At 36.9% G+C, this 22,027-nt stretch overlaps 2 protein-coding genes across 8 annotated transcripts in view; one reads left to right on the top strand and one right to left on the bottom strand.

Annotated features, from left to right (window-relative positions):
- The first annotated feature begins 1,862 nt into the window (after nt 1-1,862).
- Nucleotides 1,863-7,274, top strand: myl1 (myosin, light chain 1, alkali; skeletal, fast). The gene is made up of 6 exons (XM_079619755.1): nt 1,863-2,125; nt 3,571-3,598; nt 4,871-5,014; nt 5,240-5,413; nt 6,538-6,615; nt 6,775-7,274. Exons 1-6 carry the CDS (start codon nt 2,012-2,014, stop codon nt 6,801-6,803), a joined length of 567 nt encoding a protein of 188 aa, XP_079475881.1. The 5' UTR covers nt 1,863-2,011; the 3' UTR covers nt 6,804-7,274.
- A 2,268-nt stretch (nt 7,275-9,542) lies between these two features.
- map2 (microtubule-associated protein 2) overlaps nt 9,543-22,027 on the bottom strand; it is a 109,165-nt gene continuing 96,680 nt past the window's right edge. For all 7 annotated transcript variants that reach the window (XM_079619379.1, XM_079619378.1, XM_079619380.1 and 4 more), the window contains 3 exons: nt 12,482-12,563; nt 11,478-11,590; nt 9,543-11,377 (listed from right to left, as the gene is read on the bottom strand). In XM_079619379.1, the coding sequence (XP_079475505.1) occupies nt 11,162-11,377; nt 11,478-11,590; nt 12,482-12,563 (411 nt within the window). In that variant the 3' untranslated portion in view covers nt 9,543-11,161. The remainder of the gene's footprint in view (nt 11,378-11,477; nt 11,591-12,481; nt 12,564-22,027) is intronic.

The raw sequence follows: 22,027 nt of genomic DNA, 5'->3' as shown, positions 1-22,027 counted from the left end.
TGACTCCTCCCCATCCCCACCAACCTTACCAAATAACTAAGCAGGCTAAAAGTGAGTTAGCTGCTAAAATCATTAGGAGTTGAGGGGGGTATTGGTTCTGGTGGGCAGGTGGATGGGACGGGAGGGGGGAAGGTTCTTGGAGAAGGTGCTTCTAGATGGCAGGGGTGAGCCCTGATGACAGCTGGGGGATACAACTGAAGGGGGTTGAAGAAAGCGGGTCCAAGGGGAAAGCAGTGGGGTTGAGAAGGGTGAATGAATATCGTGCGTTTCTACGTTAATGGCCCCCCTCTGGGGTTGGGGAAAGGGCCAGCGAGACATATTTAGATGAGAGAGGGGGGGGAAATCGCCTGTGCACTTTGTGAGGTAACGGGCATCAGCAGCTGAGGTTTTCTTAAGACTTCCAGACGCCAATAACTCCCTTTCCCAAGAGTCCAGGCTACGATGAACAAAGACTGTTTAGTCACTCAATGTCACTATCAGCTTTCATTCACTTTACAGTTTGATTTCTCTCTGCCTCTCTCTGTCATCATTTCTCATACTGTCTGCACTTTGCTCGCACACATGATAAGGGACACTGACGAATTTGGATGCTGGAAGAGTTCCACTCTTTGACAAACATCTCTCCCTACTCAGATGACTCTTAGAAAACCCCTGGGCTTCTAGCACATGGAAGATCAGTCTGAAACACAATTTGTGTACAGTACATGAAAATTGTTTTACATTTCCATTTTATTAAATGTTTCCCTTTTATTTCATTTTAAAATAATTATTATCAGACATCATAGATTGACCAGGACACACCCATACAATGGATTTACCTTACCAGTTAAAATGTTAACCTGCAGAGAAGAATATATAAAAAAAGTTCCACAACAGAATTGAACAATGTTATAAGGGAATCTGGTATGAGAATTATGTAGCAATCGAAAAAAGTTAAATAAACAAAACTTTCAATATATTATTATAGGCCTATCTCTTTTTTAATTTCAACAACATAGCCACATTCACTCTCATCAAAATGTTAGATAATTTACATTAGTTAACTCCCTTTTTTTGTCCTTTGACATTTCACTTTCACTGAAATGACAACATATACCAGCATACTTTCATTTATTTTGGAGAAAGTGGTCACATTCTAGCCACCTGTCCTGGTATTTTTAGCCATAATATGGTGCCATTACACATTCTTTAAAACATTATTGTGAGGATGTAAGCATTAGTAAAAATACGGTAACACTTTACAATAAAGTTCATTGGTTAACATTAGTTAACAAACAAAGTAACAAATGTATTGCTCATGGTTAGTTAATGTTAGTTAATGCATAACTCATGTTACCTAATTAACCAGTGTTAGCCTACCAAAAAATATTGATGTTGCCATTTTAATCTAGGTGTAGACCAAGTATGAAGCTACACCATAAAAAGTTTTGTTTGTAACAGTTAAATGTAATAAGGATACGTAAATAATATGTAATTTATGATCTGTAATAAAGACAATAATGACAGTGGTTTTGACAAAAACCCGATTGTTGGAGTGTCTCGATGCTGGGTTACATTCTCACGACCGCCATTTTATTTACACTTTCTAGTTTCACATGCACATTTTCCCTCTTTTTTTTTTTTTTTCTTTTTTTTTTAAGCAAGCAGTAAACTTGGAACACATCTTAAATATCTTATAAAAGTCTCCATTAAAAAGCGGTCCTGTACACATTCCTCCTCATTTCTCAAGAAAATTCGCGGGTTGTTGTCTGCCCTAAAGTTGAAATGATATTTACGACCCTTTGCCGTCACCGCGCTTCGCTTCGCCCCCTTCTCCATTTGGGGCGCGCGAGCCCTCCCCTCTGTGGCCAACGACCCAATCCGCTTGAGCATCAGTCTGACATCAACTCTGTAGTACATTACACGAGGTATATAAACATCTATGCTTACCTTGAGAATGCCGAGTATCCTCCAAGCTGTGGTCCACTCCCTGTTTTAACTTCCTTCCCGGCGGACAAATAGACTAAAAAAAATGGCACCTAAGAAAGACGTTAAGAAGCCCGAGCCCCCTAAGAAGGCTGAGCCCGCTCCCGCGCCCGAACCTGAGGCACCTAAACCCGCCGCAGTGGATCTGGCCGCTGTGAAGGTAACTACCATTCCTGTCATATCAAACAGACAGATCCTCAGTGAAAAGTTCATTCTACTGCTCACACTTTACAGTGACATTTGATGTGATAGCTGATATTGAAGTATGCAGTTTGTTAAAGCATACTAATTTTTATACTAAATTATTATTATTATTTGTTTGTAAATTAATTATAACCTATATGTCATGAATGCTGATTTGGTCAATACATATTTTACACCTACAGAATAATGTTCTGTTATTATTTACATGCCAGGGATTATATGCATGTGCTTTTAATGAAGCAATAAATCCATAATATCTGTATTCTGACGTTTATAGCCTCCAGTATAATTTTTCTGGAAAGGCCTGCGTTAAGGTTGCATTTACACTTTCATTATGTATTTTACATAACTACACTGTCATGAAAGTTTGATCCTTATATTTTAATTTACATTAGCTTTTAGGCATGTTAAGTCATTATAAGCAGTTGCCTAAGGTTGCTCTATTGCCTGATGACCGCTGGAAATATTATTGGCGGATTCAGCACCACGGATAGTTCCGAATAAGTTCAGTTTTTTCCTGCATAACTACAATCAAACGTCACACCCCTTTTCTGATCGGCCCAGATAGCCAAATGTGGAGAAGTTTCACATGGCCAAACATGGAGCTCCTTAATGTTCTGTAAGCAGCTGAGCGACTAAATTAAGCATGCCAAGATCTGAGGCTCTCACTCTTCAGTTTTCTATTAAAGCAGCTGTTTGTGAATGACTCACCTGTCATAAAGGTGTTAGTGATGTGATGGATTTTCTCAGGTCTTGAAAATCATTCCACATCTTCAGGCTTTGCACATAGTCTCCCTGATTTATGTAGTGGAAATTTGCATTGCTGGTTATTATTTTACGACCATTGCTTCAAACATTACTCCGACTGCCCTTATATTTACCATTCCCGATATATCTTATTTTAGTTTGATATTATGACTGATTAATATGATGATAATGATATTACACAATACAAATTAGAACTGATCAAATGTAATGTAAACTAAAGTATATTACAGTGTTTAAACCGATTTAAACGAACTGGTTTGATTTGCAATTTACATACAGAACACAAAACGAAAAGGCCCACAGATCTGTACTTTTGTCCTTGATGTCATGCAGTCAATAAATAAGTATGCAAATATTCTGGAATGCAACAGAATAAAATATAACTCTATTTTCCTCATATTGCTTATAAAAGAAAATGTCTGCATTAAGGTTGGGTAAGACTTTATAATAGCTTTAATAATACATTTAGCATAACTACACTATGTAATGTTAAACAGATTCAAATGCAGCTGTTATTAATGTTTGATCTATATATTTAATGTACATAGCCTACTGATCTGCATATTAAATTATATTTGTCGATAACTTATAATGATGACTTAGAGTAATATGTACCTCTGTTTTCCTGCACAGCTTGATTTCAGCCCGGACCAGATGGAAGGTGAGATTATTATGTTTTTCCTTATTTTTTTTTTAGATTCCACGACTGTTGCTCACACCTACAGTATGTATGAGTTAACATGGAATGTGGTGCTTAAAATAATGAGAAAAAATCTATAATAGGGAAAATCCTGCAGAAGGATAATTAGATATAGGCCTATCCTATTTCAATTCAACAAATTATAATCTGGCAGGAATTTTAATGACAAACTAGCAGCAATATTAATTCAAAAGCTTAGAACATTTTAAGAGGTTTGAAGTAAGCAACTTGAGTCAAATTCCCAAAGTGTTTTGGGATTTACTTCTATTGTGCTATAAAGGTCAAGCAATTCAATGCAATTAATTTGCAATATTGTTCAGTGCTGCATTTCACGTAGAAGAATGTGGCCATTGCTCCGTGATGGGCAGCTTTCGGGATCCTGGGTGTGAGTTAAACCTCAGTCAGCATTCTGGCCTCACATGGTACTGCCTTTATATGGAGGGAGTTATATTCTTGGGAGAGCATATCCATTCCATGTCGACTCTTTGAATGTCTCCCCCTGTCCCTGTCACGTCGTTGCTGGCAGCTGCCTTTATGCGGAAATCAGATGAAGCTATTAATCTTTTAGCAGATCATATTCCAGTGAGCTAATAGTCATGATGCCCATAGAAATACTGAGCACTGATTATTACTCAGTCTGCTCATCTTTGGCTATCTGTTAAATCAATTTCAACTGTTTTAACAAATGAGATACCTTTGTCTTAATATGCCCAGATTTTGGAGAAAAATTGTTGTGAAAACTGATATCAAATCAATTAAAAAGCCATTTTTCTTTTTGTTGGGGCAAAATAGTGAAAGTCTTTAAAAATATGCAGAAGTTACATAAAGTTTAATCTTCAAATTAGACATTTAAAGTGCCTCATTAAAAGTGTGTAAAAAAGTTTCTCATGTCCCAGCTTTCCTGTGAATGGACAAGACTTCTGGTTCATTAGCACTATAGATCGATAACTAGAAGAATAACGAAGCACAGCGAATGGACAAAGTGCAACTATTTGCGCTAAAACCCATGTGTTTATGATTACAATAATAAAAAATATGATAACTAATACTAGTTTGCAATATTAAGCAGCATATAACAGATGCTTATACAGCTAAATAACTGGAAGTGAGTTGTGGGCGGGACCATCTGTTTGATTAACCAATGGGAGACAGTATTCAGGAAACCTGTTTAAAACTAATGTGTGCGGAAATGACACACTTCAACAAACTAAAATAATCTCTCTGCAATTCCAGATTACAGGGAGGCCTTCGGACTTTTCGACAGAGTTGGTGACAGCAAAGTAGCCTTCAACCAGATTGCAGATATCATGCGTGCACTGGGACAGAACCCAACCAACAAAGAGGTTGCAAAGATCCTGGGCAACCCCACCGCTGATGGTAAATGGATTTCTTTTCTTCCTTTTTTTTCCCTATAAATAGCTACACTGAAAGTACTTCTAGTCAACATTAGCACTGTCAGGAGCTTTCGCAGTGAAATATTTCAGATGCCTGTTTGTTTAACTGTAATTGGCAGAAGGTTGGTGACATGACAGGTGCTCGCAGTGCATTCATGTTACGTCTGCACTCTATGACTCCTTTATTCACTTATGTCCCTGTTCACAGACATGACAAACAAGAGAGTCGACTTTGATGGTTTCCTGCCCATGCTGCAGTTTGTGATCAACAGCCCAAACAAGGCAACATACGATGACTACGTTGAGGGTCTGCGTGTATTCGATAAGGAGGGCAACGGAACAGTAATGGGTGCTGAGCTGCGTATCGTCTTGTCAACACTGGGTAAGTGGCCAAAATTAATAATGAGATCACTACTGCAATTCCAAATTCACATCAATAATGAGAGTGGACTCTTTTGAAGCAACACATGTGATGACCAACTCAGTCATTTTTAAGTTTGTTTTTTTATCCTAGAAACTTTGAATGAACTGAATGTAAAAGCAAAGTCTGCTTTGTAATTACTGTATATACATCAGTGTATCTCAACAATTTTGACTCCCTTATATTATCTAAGATATTAACTCCATTTCTGCTTTAATTTTAAAAGTAATTACTATTAATGCTCTTCAATAAAAACAATAGTCATTAGGGGTGGGGGGGGGGGGGGTTGTGTTCAGTTTACATCTTAAGTTGTATATATAATTAAATAATTTTAAGTCCTCCTGTTGCCATGGCGCCTGGCTGAAGTGCCCTAATTGAGAACCACTGATATATCATAGTGTTATAATGTTTCTACTAATCAAGCCTGTTGTCAAGATATTATAATTGAAATGGTGGCTATCATAAAAACATTTAGAGAAAATTGCCTTTCAATTTTCAACAAAATAAATTTAAACAATTTTCAGACATTTTTAGACAGAATTAGATGATTTATTCAAACATAGCCTACATTAAATTATTAAAACAAGATACGATTAAAAAAAATTAAGCATCTATAATAAAGTGCATATATTAATAATATATGAATAAACTTTAACGACTTTTCTGACACAAACGTTGTGACATGCTGTTCACAACCTTTTTTTACGTATGTCTTTCCGCGTTTTAAACACTGATAGGCAGATTACAGGAGATATGATACGTTTCAGCAAGTTGCACTGTATATTTCAGCATATCTTAGTTTTTTCATGCTACACTTCTAAAAAATGAAGGTTCCAAAAAAAAAAAAAAATCTTTTTTTTTTTTATAATAATTTTTGGGTTCCTCAAAGAACAGTGAACAGTTCTTAAAATATTAACAGTTCTTTCTTTTTTTATATTGTGAAGATTATTTTAATAATATAAAGAACCCTTTTTCCACTTTGAAGAACATTTTGTGCAGTGGTTTAAATGCATTTTAATGGCGAGCATCTGTCTTTCAGCCGGTTTAATGTCATGATCCAACTATTCTTCTCACTTTCCCTGCAGGTGAGAAAATGACTGAAGCTGAGATCGATGCTCTCATGCAAGGCCAGGAGGATGAAAATGGCTGTGTGAACTATGAGGGTCAGTTCAGTTCCTTTCATTGTCTCATTGCACATTAATCACAGTAAAAAAATTCAATTATGACTCACCGTTTTATACAGATAATCGTTGATTGTTGTCCTGTAATTCTAAGCCAGCATCACATGGACATTTTGTTTTCAATCTCTTCATTCTAAACAGCTTTCGTCAAACACATCATGTCTGTGTAAGAAGTGAAGAAACTGAAGCATTTCTCCAGATTCCATGATGTCAGGACATCCACGCAATGTTTCCAAAACCAACTCAGAAACGGATAAAAGGGACACGGGATGTTAGTCATAAACAATTATTTTGTAATTTGTGTTTCCTATTTTTTTTTTTTCACTTGACTCCTATTTCTTTTGTCCATTCTTGGAATCCATTCATATTTTTTCCAGCTAGTATTCTTGGTGATGTTCTTGCCGGGACAAGCCTCTCCGTAGCGGAACAGTGGTGAGTGGTGGGGGGTGTGGGGGGCATCATGGTTACACAAAAATATAAACCACCCCCTTGACCTCTCACTGTCTGGATCGCAAAGTCAAAGGTGCTAAATATACTGCCAATTAATGGACTGCCTGCAAAACCTCATTCCCCTTTCCCCAGAGTCTTAATTTATTTTTCGCCTCTGTCAATTCTCATAATAAACTTTTCACAAAGTATCAGCCTTTGTTCTGGTTAATGTTTTCATATTCAGCGCACAAGGCAGAAAGGCAAGTGAGAGGTAAGTGAACAGGTGGGTAAACATGACTGATTATAGCAGGTATTTAGAGTTTCAACATGGAACTGTATTCACAACCCAATTCAGAGTGAAAATGATAAAAGTGAAACATTATAATCAACAAGAAAACCAGACACTTGGTGGATTTTATCCATCTGGAATAGATTGGATCAGGAAAAATGTGAAGGTTGTTCACAATGAGTATATCAAGGAAGTAAATGCGACAGAGCCCAGCAGGCTTTTTTTTCCATTCATATGTTATTGTACGGTATCTGGTAAAATTCAAAGACAACTGGGATGCAAACTTGTCATATTTTGACCTGCTTTTGAAAATGAATCTTCCACCGTTTATAAATCTGTTGTTTCTAGTGGGATTCCGCTCAAATAAAAGCTCTGGTTTAACTCTGATGAAAGCAAAGAAATGAAGATGGCTATAAATATTGGTACAGTCATTTTACTGCTGTTGTGTAAAATTATTGGATTTTTATTTTGTTTTACAGTCCAATGGTATTATTACTATAGTAATATATTTCCTTATTGATTTAATAAGTATAATTGAAAATAAATAAAACTATAAATGTTTTAATATGTCTAGATAAAAATAATAATATTATTACATAGCCATAAAAACAAGTGTGAACGTGACCTGAGACAACTGAAGTGGAGAGATTTTTAACTGTAAGTATTGTTAACTGTTAATACATATATGTATATATATATATATATATATATGTTTGTTTTTGTTTTTTGTTTTTTTTAAATAGACTGTAATTATTCCAGACATACTAAGAAAAGTATCTGTAAACATTGAGTTAATTATGAGGCCTGCAAAACAAATTATTCATAATGAAAAGTTCTGACTCTATATTATGATTGAATGAAGCACATTTGAAGCTACTGTAAATTTCCATTTAAAGGAACATACATTGGAATTTAGCTTATTCTATTTACATGTTGTGATTTGTATAGTCACAGTGTGTACAAATACAGTAGCAAGGTCACATGAGACACATCCATCTTCTAACCATATACATACTGGGAACTATTTTCTCAGAAGGCGAAGCATTGCTACTTCTGCGGAGTGATTTACTCGCAGCACCCGAGAAGCCCCGTGGTGAGGAGCAGAGAGTTCGCTCAGAGTGCTGCGCTAATCACTCCGCAGAAGTAGCAGTGCTTCGCCTTCTGAGAATATAGTTCCCAGTCTGTATACGGTTAGAAGATGGCTGTGTCTCATGTGACCTTGCTATTTGTACACGCTGTGACTATACAAATCACAACATGTAAATAGGACAATGTTGGCGTTATTTTGTCACTTATTGGGAGCAGTATGCTAGCTGGAGCCGTTTACCTCCAGTCTTTGTGCTAAGCTAGGCTAGCGGTGGGTGCGTCAGCAGAGTTACGGCACGCACGGAGATGAAAAGGGTAGTATGTATGGACTTATCTAACTCTGGGGGATACGGTGAATAAGCTAAATTCCCCAAAAGTCGGCGTGTTCCTTTAAGCTTGAAAAAGAGACTGATCAACGATACAGTTCTGTAAGGACCACTATCGTCAAATACGATTGACAATTAGCATACAGTTAGCTCCTGAGAAACGTGATAGCTGCTGATAATACTGAAGAAGCTTATGTATGTATACAGTGATTGGCGTCGTAACGTTAGACGTGGAGTCAGCTGATGCGAGTTTGACTAACGTGACCTGCCAGAACTGATGCTACGCTTAAAGGTTCTCTAAGCGATCCTGGGTGACATCACTTCTTGTTGACGTTCGAACTATTGTCAAACAAAACGGAGGCTAGCTAGACCCTCCCTCCTCCTCATCCGCGCAATAACCCCCCAAACCCCACCCCACATCATTCTTGTCGGTTATTGGCTGGAACAGTTTGTTATGTTTCGTGGTGCGGGTTAGTCCAGTTTGTTTTTGTTGCTGTTTGTGGAGCCTGGGGTGTCTACAGAGACCGCGTTTTTTTAGAGTGTGTTCAGGAGACAGACAGGTAGCGGATAGTGAGGAGATATTTGCTGTATGTGACAAAAAAATGTTTGGCCTAAAAAATGCATGACATCGCTTAGAGCACCTTTAATTTATAGCGCTATGGTATACACTATACTATAAACCCCACATGTAGAATTTTGTCATAACACATTTCATATACAAAGTCAGAAGAAAAAAAACTGATCACACCAATGTTTTGTTCATTTTCTGTATTTTTATTGTCATAACTGTTAAGGGTATTTATAATCCGTATCATACCAACAGGAGAAAAACTGCGTACATCTATGTGACCTTTTAATTACATTTACAGCAGCTGAGGGAATCAAGGAAAAGGGCAGGTAAGGCTCAGGGGGGCCGAGAAAACACAGAAGCCTACGAATGACAGCTGTTCTAGAGGAAAAGGGGCAGGGGGAGAACCACAAATGACGAGAAAAAATATACTGGTGTACTGTGTTCAAACAAATGCAAGCGCAGTGAGTATCCTTTTTAAAGTTTTGTTTTGTGTTTCTTTTTCCACGTCCTAAGAAAGAAAACTAAGCATCCAAGCAGGAATCAGCAGACGAACACAGGGCCTAAATCACCGACAGCGTCCCGAGGAGCTGCTCCCTACGTTTATGAATAAAATGAGGGCCGCAGAGCCACCCATATCTTGCTCAGGCGGGTCCGTTCCCATCTCGACTCTGAAAGATGGCGGTATGTGGTTGATGCTTCAAGACAGCAGATTGAGCAGATCTTACATGATTCATGTATAACTGGAGCCCTCGGTTGTATTTGCGTAATGTCATACTGTAATATAAGCGTTTTGTGTAAAGGTGCAGTCACATTTAATGTTGCTCGGCAAAATTTCGCAGGCGAAATCTAGTCATTTCAACAGGATTCTGCGTGTTTGGGAGTTTCGCATGAGGGCGAAAAAGTTCCCCATGCAGATTTTGCTCAAGTTGTAGTATTTCACGGCGAATTCACCGTGCTGACAGTGACTTCTGAAAGAAATCTGAAAAAGTGACTTCTTCAATATCGCCCATGTGACCACACCGTAAGTTAAAGCACAAATCTGCTTAAACTGTGCACCGACAAAGATCCACGGAAGCAACGGTTTCGTAACGGTCGTCTGAAACAATGTACAAACTAAACATTGTTGCCAGTGTCTACAAAACATGATGTGTTGATTTTACTCTATGTTTCAGCAAATAACTATACTAAAATCCCTTGAAATAGAAAATAGCCTCTTTTGTGTACTAGAATACATGCTCGTCATACTATCTAGTTGTTGTTTTTTTAAATGCAATAGTACAGGAATAAGTTATCGAAGGAGTAATCGTTTCTTTTTTTTCAATTGAGCATGAGATGTCGAGACAAAGAGCTGGTATACTTATAAATATATTCCCTTATAGTGTATATTGTGTTTGATCGTATGTGACTCGCAGTTGAGATGTTTTAGAGTCCATGCACTGAATGGGCAAAAGAACACGTGCAGAATGGTACCGTCGCGCCACATTCCTGTGTATAAAAAATTCTGTTCGACCAACTTTTACGCAACACACCTGACACTGACCCTAAACCAGCAGTTGAGGCCACAGTCTGTACACAATCATAAAAAGTCACATGTAACATGGGTAATAAAAAGCACTGGTCTCTAGCTCTAACAAGTCGTTATTCATTAAAATTGACCAACAAAAACAAAACAAAAAAACAGTTAAAATGCTTATTTTTTTCAAATGGGAAGTGAAATCTGTAGTCTTCATTAAATACCGGAGGGAGGAAGGGTCAACCGTGACACCAATGAAGGGGACTACTGTAGATTGAGTGGAGGGAATTTGAGTGAACGGAGACATTTCGGATTCACAAGCCTTGTTTGGCCAGGGCAGCGGTCACATCATCGGCCAGCGTGGCCAGCTGTGGAGACTCCAGCATGTTGATGCTCCCGGACGAGGACATGTGGCTGTGCCGGTGAGGAGAGGTGCCGCCTGACAGCCCGAGCGCCTCGATCACAATCTCTGCCCCGTGATCCACACGTGCTTTGGCTGCGTCTCGGAACAACAGCTTATGGCTTTCAATCTTAGAAAGCAGGAAATAGGGAGTCGGTGATGGTCTCTTTGCTCGTCCTCGTGTATATTGTGGGACGGATAAGTAAAAACAGTTGTGTTTGTGCACTCACCTGTACGTGGCCTCCTCCAGGCGTATGGTGGGCATTGTCCAGTGAGCCTACCTTTGCATGGGCTTTTTCTCTGAAGTCCAGCTTCACACTCTCAATGCGCACATGACCACCTCCTGAGAGTCATAGAAAAGAAATGCAATCAATTTATCATTTCTCTGCTGGTGAAATCTTAAAAGAACATTTTTTTTCACAAACCTAAAAAAAAAAAAAAACAGGAATAAAATCTAAAGATTTACTCTACTGTTAAAGTTGCATTTTTAAATCTCTTATGCTAACCAAAGCTGCATTTATTTATATTTATCAAAATACAGTAAAAACTGTAATATTGTGAAACATAATTACAATTAAAAGGTTTGAATATATTTTAAAATGTAATTTATTGCTATGATGGCAAATCTGGATTTTCAGGATTTTCAGTCTTCGGTGTCACATGATCCTTCAGAAATCATTATAATTTACTGCTCAAGAAACATTTCTTATTATTGTATGTTGAAAACAGATGTGCTGCTTAATATTTTTGGTCGGTTTTTTTAATGAATGGAAAAAGAACTGCATTTATTTCGAATATAAATCTTTTGTAACATTATAAACGTCTTTAATGTCAATTTTGATACATTTTATGCATTGAATAAAAATATGAATAAAATAAAACAAACATTGACGCCAAACTTTTCAACAGTACTGAATGTTATAGGCCTATGCTCTTAAATCTATACAAAATGAACGTTTATAAAATCTCAGCTCTTTAAAATACAAAGGTGATCACTGATAACTGTTAATCATTGGAAAGAGTTTTGCCTTTTGTATATAAGAATAATTTAAAAAAGGCAGAATCCTTAAATGGATTTGGCAAAGGAGGAGATTAAAATATAACCACAAGATGGCGCTGTTATATCATCAAATAGCCTACCTCAGGCGTTGCATGCTTTAAATACAATCTGTATCATGACATTGCAAATTTCCAATCTGTGGCTAAAATTTCCAGAATTCATTAGGATGCTCACCTGGCCTGTGGCGGATGTTGTCCATTGATCCACACTTGGAGGTCACATGACTAAGATCAATCTTCTTAGACTGAATGTGAACCTGTAAGAAACACCAGATGTTGAGTACAAAAAAATTAAATTAAAATGGGATAATAAAAGGCAAGGAGTCACTCCAGTTCTTCTTCACATATGAATCTGCAATGTAAAAAAAAAAAAAATTGCATAAAAAGTAGCAATAATCGATAAGTTCACCTAACACTAAACGCATTGTTAGCTGAGCAGCAAATCTGCAAAAACTGATCAATATGCTGAAGATGTCATAACATTAAGAAATCCAACAACTGCAAATGAATATCACAAATACACCATCAGGCCACTGAATCAGATGAGAGACTTACAGATGTTTAGAAATTCACGGCAAAGTAAATATTGGGTTGGGTAGATTCTGGTGTAGCTACTGGTGTACTGAATCATTAAATACATACTTAAAAGAAGATTTTGACCTTTTGTCCCATACAAATAAGAGAAATGTAACTAATTGTTATATTATAGTGCTCAATTACCGCATTAAAGTAATGTTCCAGAAAGTTAAGGAATATTCCAACCTTAACTAAACAGACAGCATAAGTAATATTTGTGGGAATCAAACCCATGACCTTAGCATTGCTAGCGCCATGCTCTACACAGTGTGGTCATTATAGCTTTGTTGTAATAGTCACTCACAATGACTGACCGCTGCTGCTGCAAGGGGCAGAAAAAGCAAATCTGATTGAAGTACAGACTCAGCACATACCAGCTCTGACATTTAGAAAACACTGGTCAAGACATTTTAGCAGGCAATATACACAATCAGAAAGAGCAGGGAGACCAAAAACTAGAGACCTGACTACATTAGCAGCTTTTAGGCATAATTATGCTGCCTTTACGATAATTTATCTTGATCAAATTGTGAGACAGCATTGCATTTATCCTAGCAGTGAACGCAATGGCATAAATGTATTACAAGAAGCTTAGTAAAAAAAATATGGATGGCAGACAAAGTGAGAGATATGTCAATTATTAATATAAATAATTTAATATTTACAATTATTACTAAAAATACTCAAAATTAAATATTTTACACAATATTTCTGTATTCTGGGTTGCCTATTTATATTATTTATCACATACTTAGTGTAGCAACAAGTTAACAGCAAACTACTGATCAATTATGAGACTAATTTACTGTGTGCTTCACATTTTACACTAGCGTTCAAATGTTTGTGGTCAGTTAGATTTTTTATTTTTTTTATGTTGGCTTGACAAATCAGTCAAACAAGACATAATTTAACAAAACGTTAAATTATGCTAATCATGCTATCAACGTGTTAAACCATGCTAGCAATGTGTTCAATAATGCTACTGTAGCAAAATGTGCGTCCCAATTTGAGTACTTGTGCACTATTCTATGATTTTTTTTTTTTTTAGTATAAATACTGCGAGTAGTGTGTTCACACTGAAAATTGCACATAGAAAAAGTACACTTTAAACACCCGGATGATGCAGTTAATTAATGGATAAAAACAAAGTGTGGGATGTTGGGCACTTCATGCACTCGACTGTCACAGCTTTAATTACGTAGCGGAAGGTGAGGGGCTTTCTGACTGCGCCAGTGAATAACTAAATAACCATATAAAATGTATACACTACACAGATGATTACATGCATAAGTACAAAGTGATAGTGTATAGTGCGTCATTTGGGACACAATCGTATTACATGTTTTGTTGTTGTTGTTGTTGTTTTAAATGTATTACTGCCAAAGACCAGAACAACTCGTATTTCATGTTAACAACATGCTAATCATGCTAACAGCATGCTAAACCATGATAACAAGGTGTTAAATCATGCTATCAACATGTTAATTCATGCTAGCAATGTGCTAATTATCCTAATATGCTAAAACTAGGCTTTCTCTGAGTAAAACCATCAAACTTCAAGCTTTTCAAAGGTATTTTAAACTTTCAGACCTGACTTTGTCAAGCCAACATCAAAGTTTGTCATAAAATTTTACTAATCTAAATACTAGCTACTTTTATTCAGTAGAATTTTAAGTAGAAACATTTATATTTCAAAAGATTTCTATTTCAGATAAAAGCTGTTCTTTTAGACTTTATATTCATTAAAGTATCCTGAATAAAAATGTATCAGTGTCCACAAAAATATTAAGCAGCCCAACTGTTTTCAACAAAAATAAAAAAAATACTGTATTTTGATCAAATAAATGCAGCTATGGTGAACATCAGAGACTTCTTTCAAAAAATGGAATAATCTGAAAGAATTTAACTTAAAATGTACTGTATATAACACACTAAGCCACTGCCTTTGTGGAGCACTCCAAATAAGTCACTTATGAGGTTCCATTTCAGTTAGGATGCTCCCTGTGTGGGCGGCAGACAGCAAGACGGCTTACTAGGTTTTGGAACAGAACCTAAAATGTAGCCTAAGTATAATACAGGAGACCATGAAACCCAAAGAAGAGAAGAATAAAAATGTTGACAGCAACTACTCCATGATACAGACTGTTGATCAAAACTGTTTCAGGATGAAAATAACCATATAAATTACCATCATTTTTCTCCAACCGAAAAATGAAATATATTGAAAAGAAGAGTGATGCGTCGTCTTATTTTGATATGACTTCCATACAGTAGACACACAAGTGTTGATGGGTCAACATCGAACACCTGCATTACGGTTTACAAATATATACATATAGATGTACTGTATATATTTTCACATGATGAGCAACAAGAAGGGACTTCAGTTTTGAATTTTAGATCCATGTGTGAAAATATATCTGATGTGTGTGTGTATTCAATGTTGTCTGTATCTATATGATGTTTGATTCTGCCATGGAAAGCATTTTGTCCTACTGAGCATCCAGTGGAGTAGAAATGTAATAAACGATAGGCGTTCGTCACATACGCGCTTCCTGCACTCGCGTAAAATGGTGGAGAGAGGCGAAACACAAAAGCGAGTAATAAAAAATGCACCCACTATTTTAAAATGTACAGCGTGTGAGCTTGAGTGTGTGTGTGCGTGCGCGCGTGTGTGTGTGTGTTGAGCGTTATTGTAGCTTAAATAAAATTGACAGTTTCATGAGATTTTAGTATTTACTAGTGCTTGTTCTAAATGGTCCTGTCGTCTGCTGTGTTCAGACTTAAAGCAACACCAAGTAGCTTTTGCTCTCGGGGTCCCCCTACAATTGGGAAACAGTATTGTCTTCTACTACTGTCACAAAGGGATACACGTGCATTTGTTGACAAGCCGAAACCCCCGAACTCTGCAGAAGGAGTTCTGCGTTCACCTGTGTTGCGTGTGAAATGTCTTCATCCCAGGTACAGTGGCATATATTTCAGCATGTCATCTGAATATAATTGCATGTGTTTTATTTTTTTCAAACGCCAAAAGATCGCGTAGCTCACGCTTACAAGCCAGCGTCATTATAGTAGCCTATTGGCTACTGTTTTACATAATGGATATGATAATTAAATTCAATGTTTGTGTGGTAGGTAATAGCCATATATCGTCAATATTATGATATCAAGCTACCATAGATGAATCTGCAAATTTAAAAAATCGATTTGCATTAGCCTGAGGCAAGACACTTTCACCAGAAAAATAAATAATTAACAAACCTGACTATCAGCCTGCAGTCTTTAGGATAGTTATCAAGATGATTTAGTCCGTCTAATCATGAAGCTATACTAGTCCGACAGCATGACGGCCAAGTCAGCATCGGTCCCTCCTCCTCCTTTAGCTCACGCCAGCGAGCGAACGCTGGACCAATATTGATCCTCGTTCGGACTTTGATTTTATCACTCTCCCTTTTTCTCTTCCTAGTCTCCTCTGACAAAACCTCTGCCTCCTTCGGTTTAGTTGCTGCTTCGGCCGTGACAACAACATACAGACGCTATACCAGCCGGCAAACAAACGCTAGTTGGGCTCTCACATCCGAATTTGAGGAAGTGGGTGGTGGTGGGGGAAGTGAGGTATGCCGTAAAGCAGTCGAATATTGTAGTTCTTTTTGTGCTCGGGTTACTACCCGAACCCCGAAGTTCCGTAGTGCCAGTAAAAGCGATACAGACCCCGTCAGGCTATGGCAGACGTGTCTTTCAACCTATTGTAAGTCGATGTACCATCACAAGGGTCTTGGAAATATATTACCAAGGTTGAAAAACTACATGGTGTTGCTTTAAGTTGTGTTTGATGTTTGCTACATTCAGGAAGTGTACTTTCTTGGAGCAGATCAAATAAAAAGGGAGTTCCTATATCTGACTGCTTGTATTCATTGACGAAAATGTAGGCATGTGCAGTAATATTGAAAAGTGAGGATACAACGCAACGTGATATCGAATCGAATTCAATCGTGACTTTTCGTGAGAAAAGTGACGATTCACACCCCAAGTAAATGGTCAAAAACCGTGGAGGTTTGTTGGCTTTGGAAGAGAAGGAGAGAGAGACATAGGGAGAGATGGAGCAGTACATACATTGCCTCCACGGGGCGAATGCCTCAGATTATCCTTGGATCCGCACTTTGACTGTACGTGACTGAAGTCCAGCTTCTTGTTTAAAATTTGAATCTAGAAAAATACAAAGATATGTGGCTCTTTTAACGCAGATGGAAACACACACACATACATGCACACACACATTCAGACAACTGGTAGCCGTGCACTGGTGAGACGGGTCAGTAAGAGAGGTAAGGTAACAACCCATAAAGATGAACTTGACCCGTCTCTTGGTGCTCACAGCACCTGCAGCCAAAAATCAAATGGGCAATTCCCAGTCATTAAAAGTGAAGCGTTGACAAAGCAACAAAAGTTGAGTTGAGGTCAACTTTATGCAAATGTACAGCAAGTATAACACAATGCGGCTTGTGGAGAGCAATGTCTGTCTACAAGCAACCATCAGTGCAGAAACGTGTTGATTTAATCACTGTCAGTGTGAACGCCCCTTAAGGGTTAAACTGCAACTGCACTCATTGTTGACACCGTTTCCAACAGTTAGACACTTATTTTATGCTAATTAATGCGGAATGTCTCTCCATTAAGTGAAGCCATCAGACTTAAGGGCTGAATAAATGAACATGGAAGTAGTTCCAAATAAACATTACAAATTTAATTAGCTGTTACATGTACAACTCTTGCTCTCATGCTAACGCCTGCAAATGTCAACCTCACTTCCAGTTGGGGTCCTTATTTGCTAATTTTTCAAGAGATCACCCTATTAAACTTGGATATTGTGAGTCACTCTGCAGGACTTGCTGACCTGTGACAAAAGAGTATAATAATAGTATTTAAAAATAAATTAGTAGTAGGCTATAATAATAATATTTTACATTTAAAGGTAGGGTAGGTCAGAATTGTCTAAAAAAAACTTTTATTCAAATTTGTTTAAACTGTCTTTATATACCAATGCATAATTAAAATGCAAGTACTCTGAAATAAAGAGTATAAAAAAACGAGTGACTCTAGTGTATTTAATCTTCAATAAACACAGCTCATTAATTCCATTCACTCCCACCTAAAAACGGGTGCGCGACTGCGCGCACGTGGGCAGAGCCAGTAATAGCGGCGGTAGTCATGGCGACGGAGAGTGACAGTCGCGCAAGCCAATCCTGTGATTCGTCCCGAATGGAAATAATGAGCTGTGTTTAATGAAGATTAAACGGTCTAGAGTCACTCGATTTTTATACTCTTTTTATCAGAGTACTTACATTTTAATTATGCATTGATATATATAGAAAGTTTAATCAAATTTGGTAAAAAGTTTTTATATAAATCCTACCTACCCTACCTTTAATATTATTATATAATATAAAGTTACAGTGTGTGTGTGTGTGTGTGTGTATGTGTGTGTGTCTGTGTGTTTTAATAATAATATTTTTTTATTATTATTGTATTTGGCTTTAAATATTTTTTTATTCTATTTATTATTTAATTTTACTGGTGATGAATTTTAAATTCATATTCATAATTCAATTATAATGCTTCATATTTATATTACATATTATGCTATTGTATATACTTATTGTATATACTGCATATACAGACATATAAACTAATAAGTTAATTATCAAATAATTGTATGGGCTTATAGAAAAAATCTGTGTTCTTGATAAAGAATGATGAAACTCTAAGTGAAATTGCATCATTAATTTTATTTCATAGTGAAAGAAAATAAAGAGAATATTGGGGCTTTTAATAAAAGAAGCCCCTCTCCAATAAAATAGGTGTAAGAACAAGAAATACCTCAGAGGCCAATGAAAATTAATCATTCAGTGCAACATAGTCTATAAAGGCTAAATGTACTTTAGTCCATCAAACACCAGACTCATGCGATGACACCTGACTGCTGTAGTCAATGTACAGTGACGGTTTCACACATCACCTGATGCACAATCCATTTAGCTGTTATTGCAGTGGAACAGAGGCTTCAACAATGCACTCACCACCAGGCTGTTGGCTGTTGTAGTGGCATGCTTTTAACTGGCCTCAGCTGTTTTCTGAGATAGTCTTAATTTATTAGGGAATAGGGATTTGGACCTAGGCTGGCTCAGAAAGCAGGAAAAAGTGAACAACTGCAGTCAATGTTACTGAAATCTCTCTTGAACACACACTCTTGCACACATACTGTGGCAGGTTTAAATACTGTAAACCCGAATGAAGTGCACAAAACACCGACGCAGAGGGGGTGATGGAGAACAATGCACAGATGATGACCCTTCAGGGAGAGAGACAGCTGGAGCCAGAGTCTGTGTTTGATCTCGAGACATACATGAGTCTTCAAGCTATGACAAAGTCAAATGTGGTGAGGTCAACTCTGAGTGATGAAAAGTACCATGAAACACACACACACACACACACACACACACACACAAAGAATGTTAAATGGGTCACATGAGTAGTCAGATTTTAGCTCAATCTTATCTCAATCATGTTTTGAGATCATTTTACATGAAAACATACAGTTACTTTCAGAAGTCAAAACATCCATCAAAGTTTAGGGCATTTTTTTTAAACTAAGCTGCAAACAATTGAGTTTTCAAAGAAGTCTTAAAGGTCCAGCAGCACAAAAATCTCCACTATCATTATAGATAAACTTCATACGGGAGGACATTTCTTAAAGATTAGATGATACGATCTTAATGGGAATGTTATTCTGCAGGATTCCAAACTGGTGACAAAATAGTATAACAAAAGTCAAGTTTTTCATTACATTTTAACACTGAGTGTAAATTCATGGCCAGTCAAAAATCTTTGAGGACAGTGCAATTTTTGTATTAAAAAACAGCAAAAAAATTATTTTAACAATGTTTTCTTAAACATTTCTTAAACAATAAGTATTAAAGGCACAGCAGCACATATGGAACATGTATTTCTATAGGTCAGGAAGACAGTGAAATATGATCATGAAGAACTAAATTACTTAAGATGACAAGATTTTAGGATTTAAGAAATTAGGTATGATAAAATTTCTACATTTATAAAAATCGTATACTGTATATCATTATTATCATAATTAATTATATAAAAAAATTAAATATTAAATATTGTCTGTTTTAATTAAAGGGGAAAAAACACTGACTTTGTGTGTGTGTGTGTGGGGGGGGGGGTATTTATTTAATAAAAATAAAATAGGTATGAGACAACCTCACTGGGGATGTTATCATATATTATATTATTATATTATATTATACTATTAAATTATAAAGTAAACATCACTATTAATTATATTTGTAAAGTAAAACTATTTAGATTTGAGCAGACAAGTATCTACATAACTTCATGTATCGTTGCAGCTTTTAGACGAATATTAATCCAATGAAATGTTCTGACATTAAACACGCACATGCTTTCCGAGTTTTCCAGTTTCCGGGTTTTCAGACTGTCCCCGTCTGCTTCAGTGGCCCTCAGTAGATATATTATGTCATTAAGGCACAGACAGGCGCAGCACTTTTATCCAGTCTCACCCTTGGGCAAACACAGACTGGCAGTGGCCGCCACATGCCCGCTCACTCAACCTTGAGAGATTGTGGCTCATGTCACTGTCTCTTAGACCTGTTCTGTGAGTGACTATGCTGGGGAGACACTCGATGTCATCCAGGGGTGAGGGAGCATTTGGGCCCAGACAGATTCAGGCCGTGGCATAGGTTATACAACTCACCCTCCTTAGGGTGTCCTTAATGTCCTAAAATGAACTCCAATGCCATTTTCAAGTTCACTAAATGACTCATCACTGTAAAGTCTACAGGGCTCACAAAGACTAGGGACGAACTTAGAAAGTGACAGTGATTTAATTGCTTCTTTTCAGTATTATCAGTCATTGCTTAAAAGGTGCAACAATCTACATTTTCGGTTGTATTTTATTATTATATTATTAAGTCAAGATTTGAATCATCAAAAACAGTCAAAAATGAAGTTTTAAATGAATTATCTATTCGATGCAAATGTAGTTTTATCTATTCACACCTGGACCTTAAGAGTTAATTAATTTAGGATAACATTAACTTTTTTTTGCTACTTTTAGCTTTTAACGGCAATATTAAATCAAATCTGTATTTCGTAAACATCATTGTTAGTCTTTTTTATCTAAATGTTAACTGTTTTGATGAATAAGCATTATAACATTATAAATGGACTTCATTGGGGAAAAAATATTTTAAAATGAAATAAAAATCATATAACCTCAATAGGAATGTTATCAAAATAATTCTTAAATTGATTTTTTAAAAACCCATTGTTTCCAATCCAATCATTTCCCGATCAAGCCCCGTCCAACGTTTAATATTATTTCAAATGTAATCATTTAATATCGAGTTTTTTGTCAAAGTTTTCACTTCAAAAGTGCAAGAAAAACCCGATCTTGTCCTCATTTAAAACTTTATATTATGTTTCACAATATTATATTTTTGACACATCGTTTTCTCAAGAATTGAAATCTAACACATTGTCTCTTGAGACGTATAAGATAGACCAACTCAATTACTCCAATGTCCTTCCTTATCGTTTATAACTGCAGTCTCCCGTCCTATCCCAATAACCTCCCAATCTCCCACTCCTCTGGCTGACGAGATCCTTTCCTCTGCACTGCTGCACTCTGCCACGAGCCAGACATAAACATGTCACTCCAGCACGCAGCCTACACCCTGCTCATTACAGCGAGCGCGCATGAAATGACCTAAAAACACAAGGGGTGTTTACATCAAGAGCCTGTCCCCATCGTCCCAAATGAACTCTATTCATCCTGGAAAACAAACCTCCTACAAGACCAGAGTGTCCAAGACATAAGAGGAAAACAAACTTGGCGTATGGGTGTAAATGCATTCATGTGTGTATCCTTGAAAGTTTCTATAATCCCAAAATGCAACCTAAGGCTATCTAGCATACAATCAAATAATTCCAAAAGTGTTCTGTATTAGAACAGTCTCTCCAGAATTTCTATATGAGATGTTGAAATAGAGAGTACAAAATAATAGATAGTCAGACAAATCACTTATTCTTTAGTACTAGGGCAAAA

Source organism: Phoxinus phoxinus, assembly GCF_949152265.1.
Source record: "Phoxinus phoxinus genome assembly, chromosome: 7".
NCBI lineage: Eukaryota > Metazoa > Chordata > Actinopteri > Cypriniformes > Leuciscidae > Phoxinus > Phoxinus phoxinus.
Note: the sequence above shows the minus strand (reverse complement) of the source record. Positions and strands in the feature narration are given on the sequence as shown.

What these genes read in the sequence shown, in the direction of transcription:
- myl1 (XM_079619755.1), top strand. Translation starts at nt 2,012, where the DNA reads ATGGCACCTAAGAAAGACGTTAAGAAGCCCGAGCCCCCTAAGAAGGCT. An exon ending in CAGCCCGGACCAGATGGAAG is followed by an intron (nt 3,599 to 4,870) that starts GTGAGATTATTA and finishes CTGCAATTCCAG; the next exon opens with ATTACAGGGAGGCCTTCGGA. An exon ending in TGGCTGTGTGAACTATGAGG is followed by an intron (nt 6,616 to 6,774) that starts GTCAGTTCAGTT and finishes CATTCTAAACAG; the next exon opens with CTTTCGTCAAACACATCATG.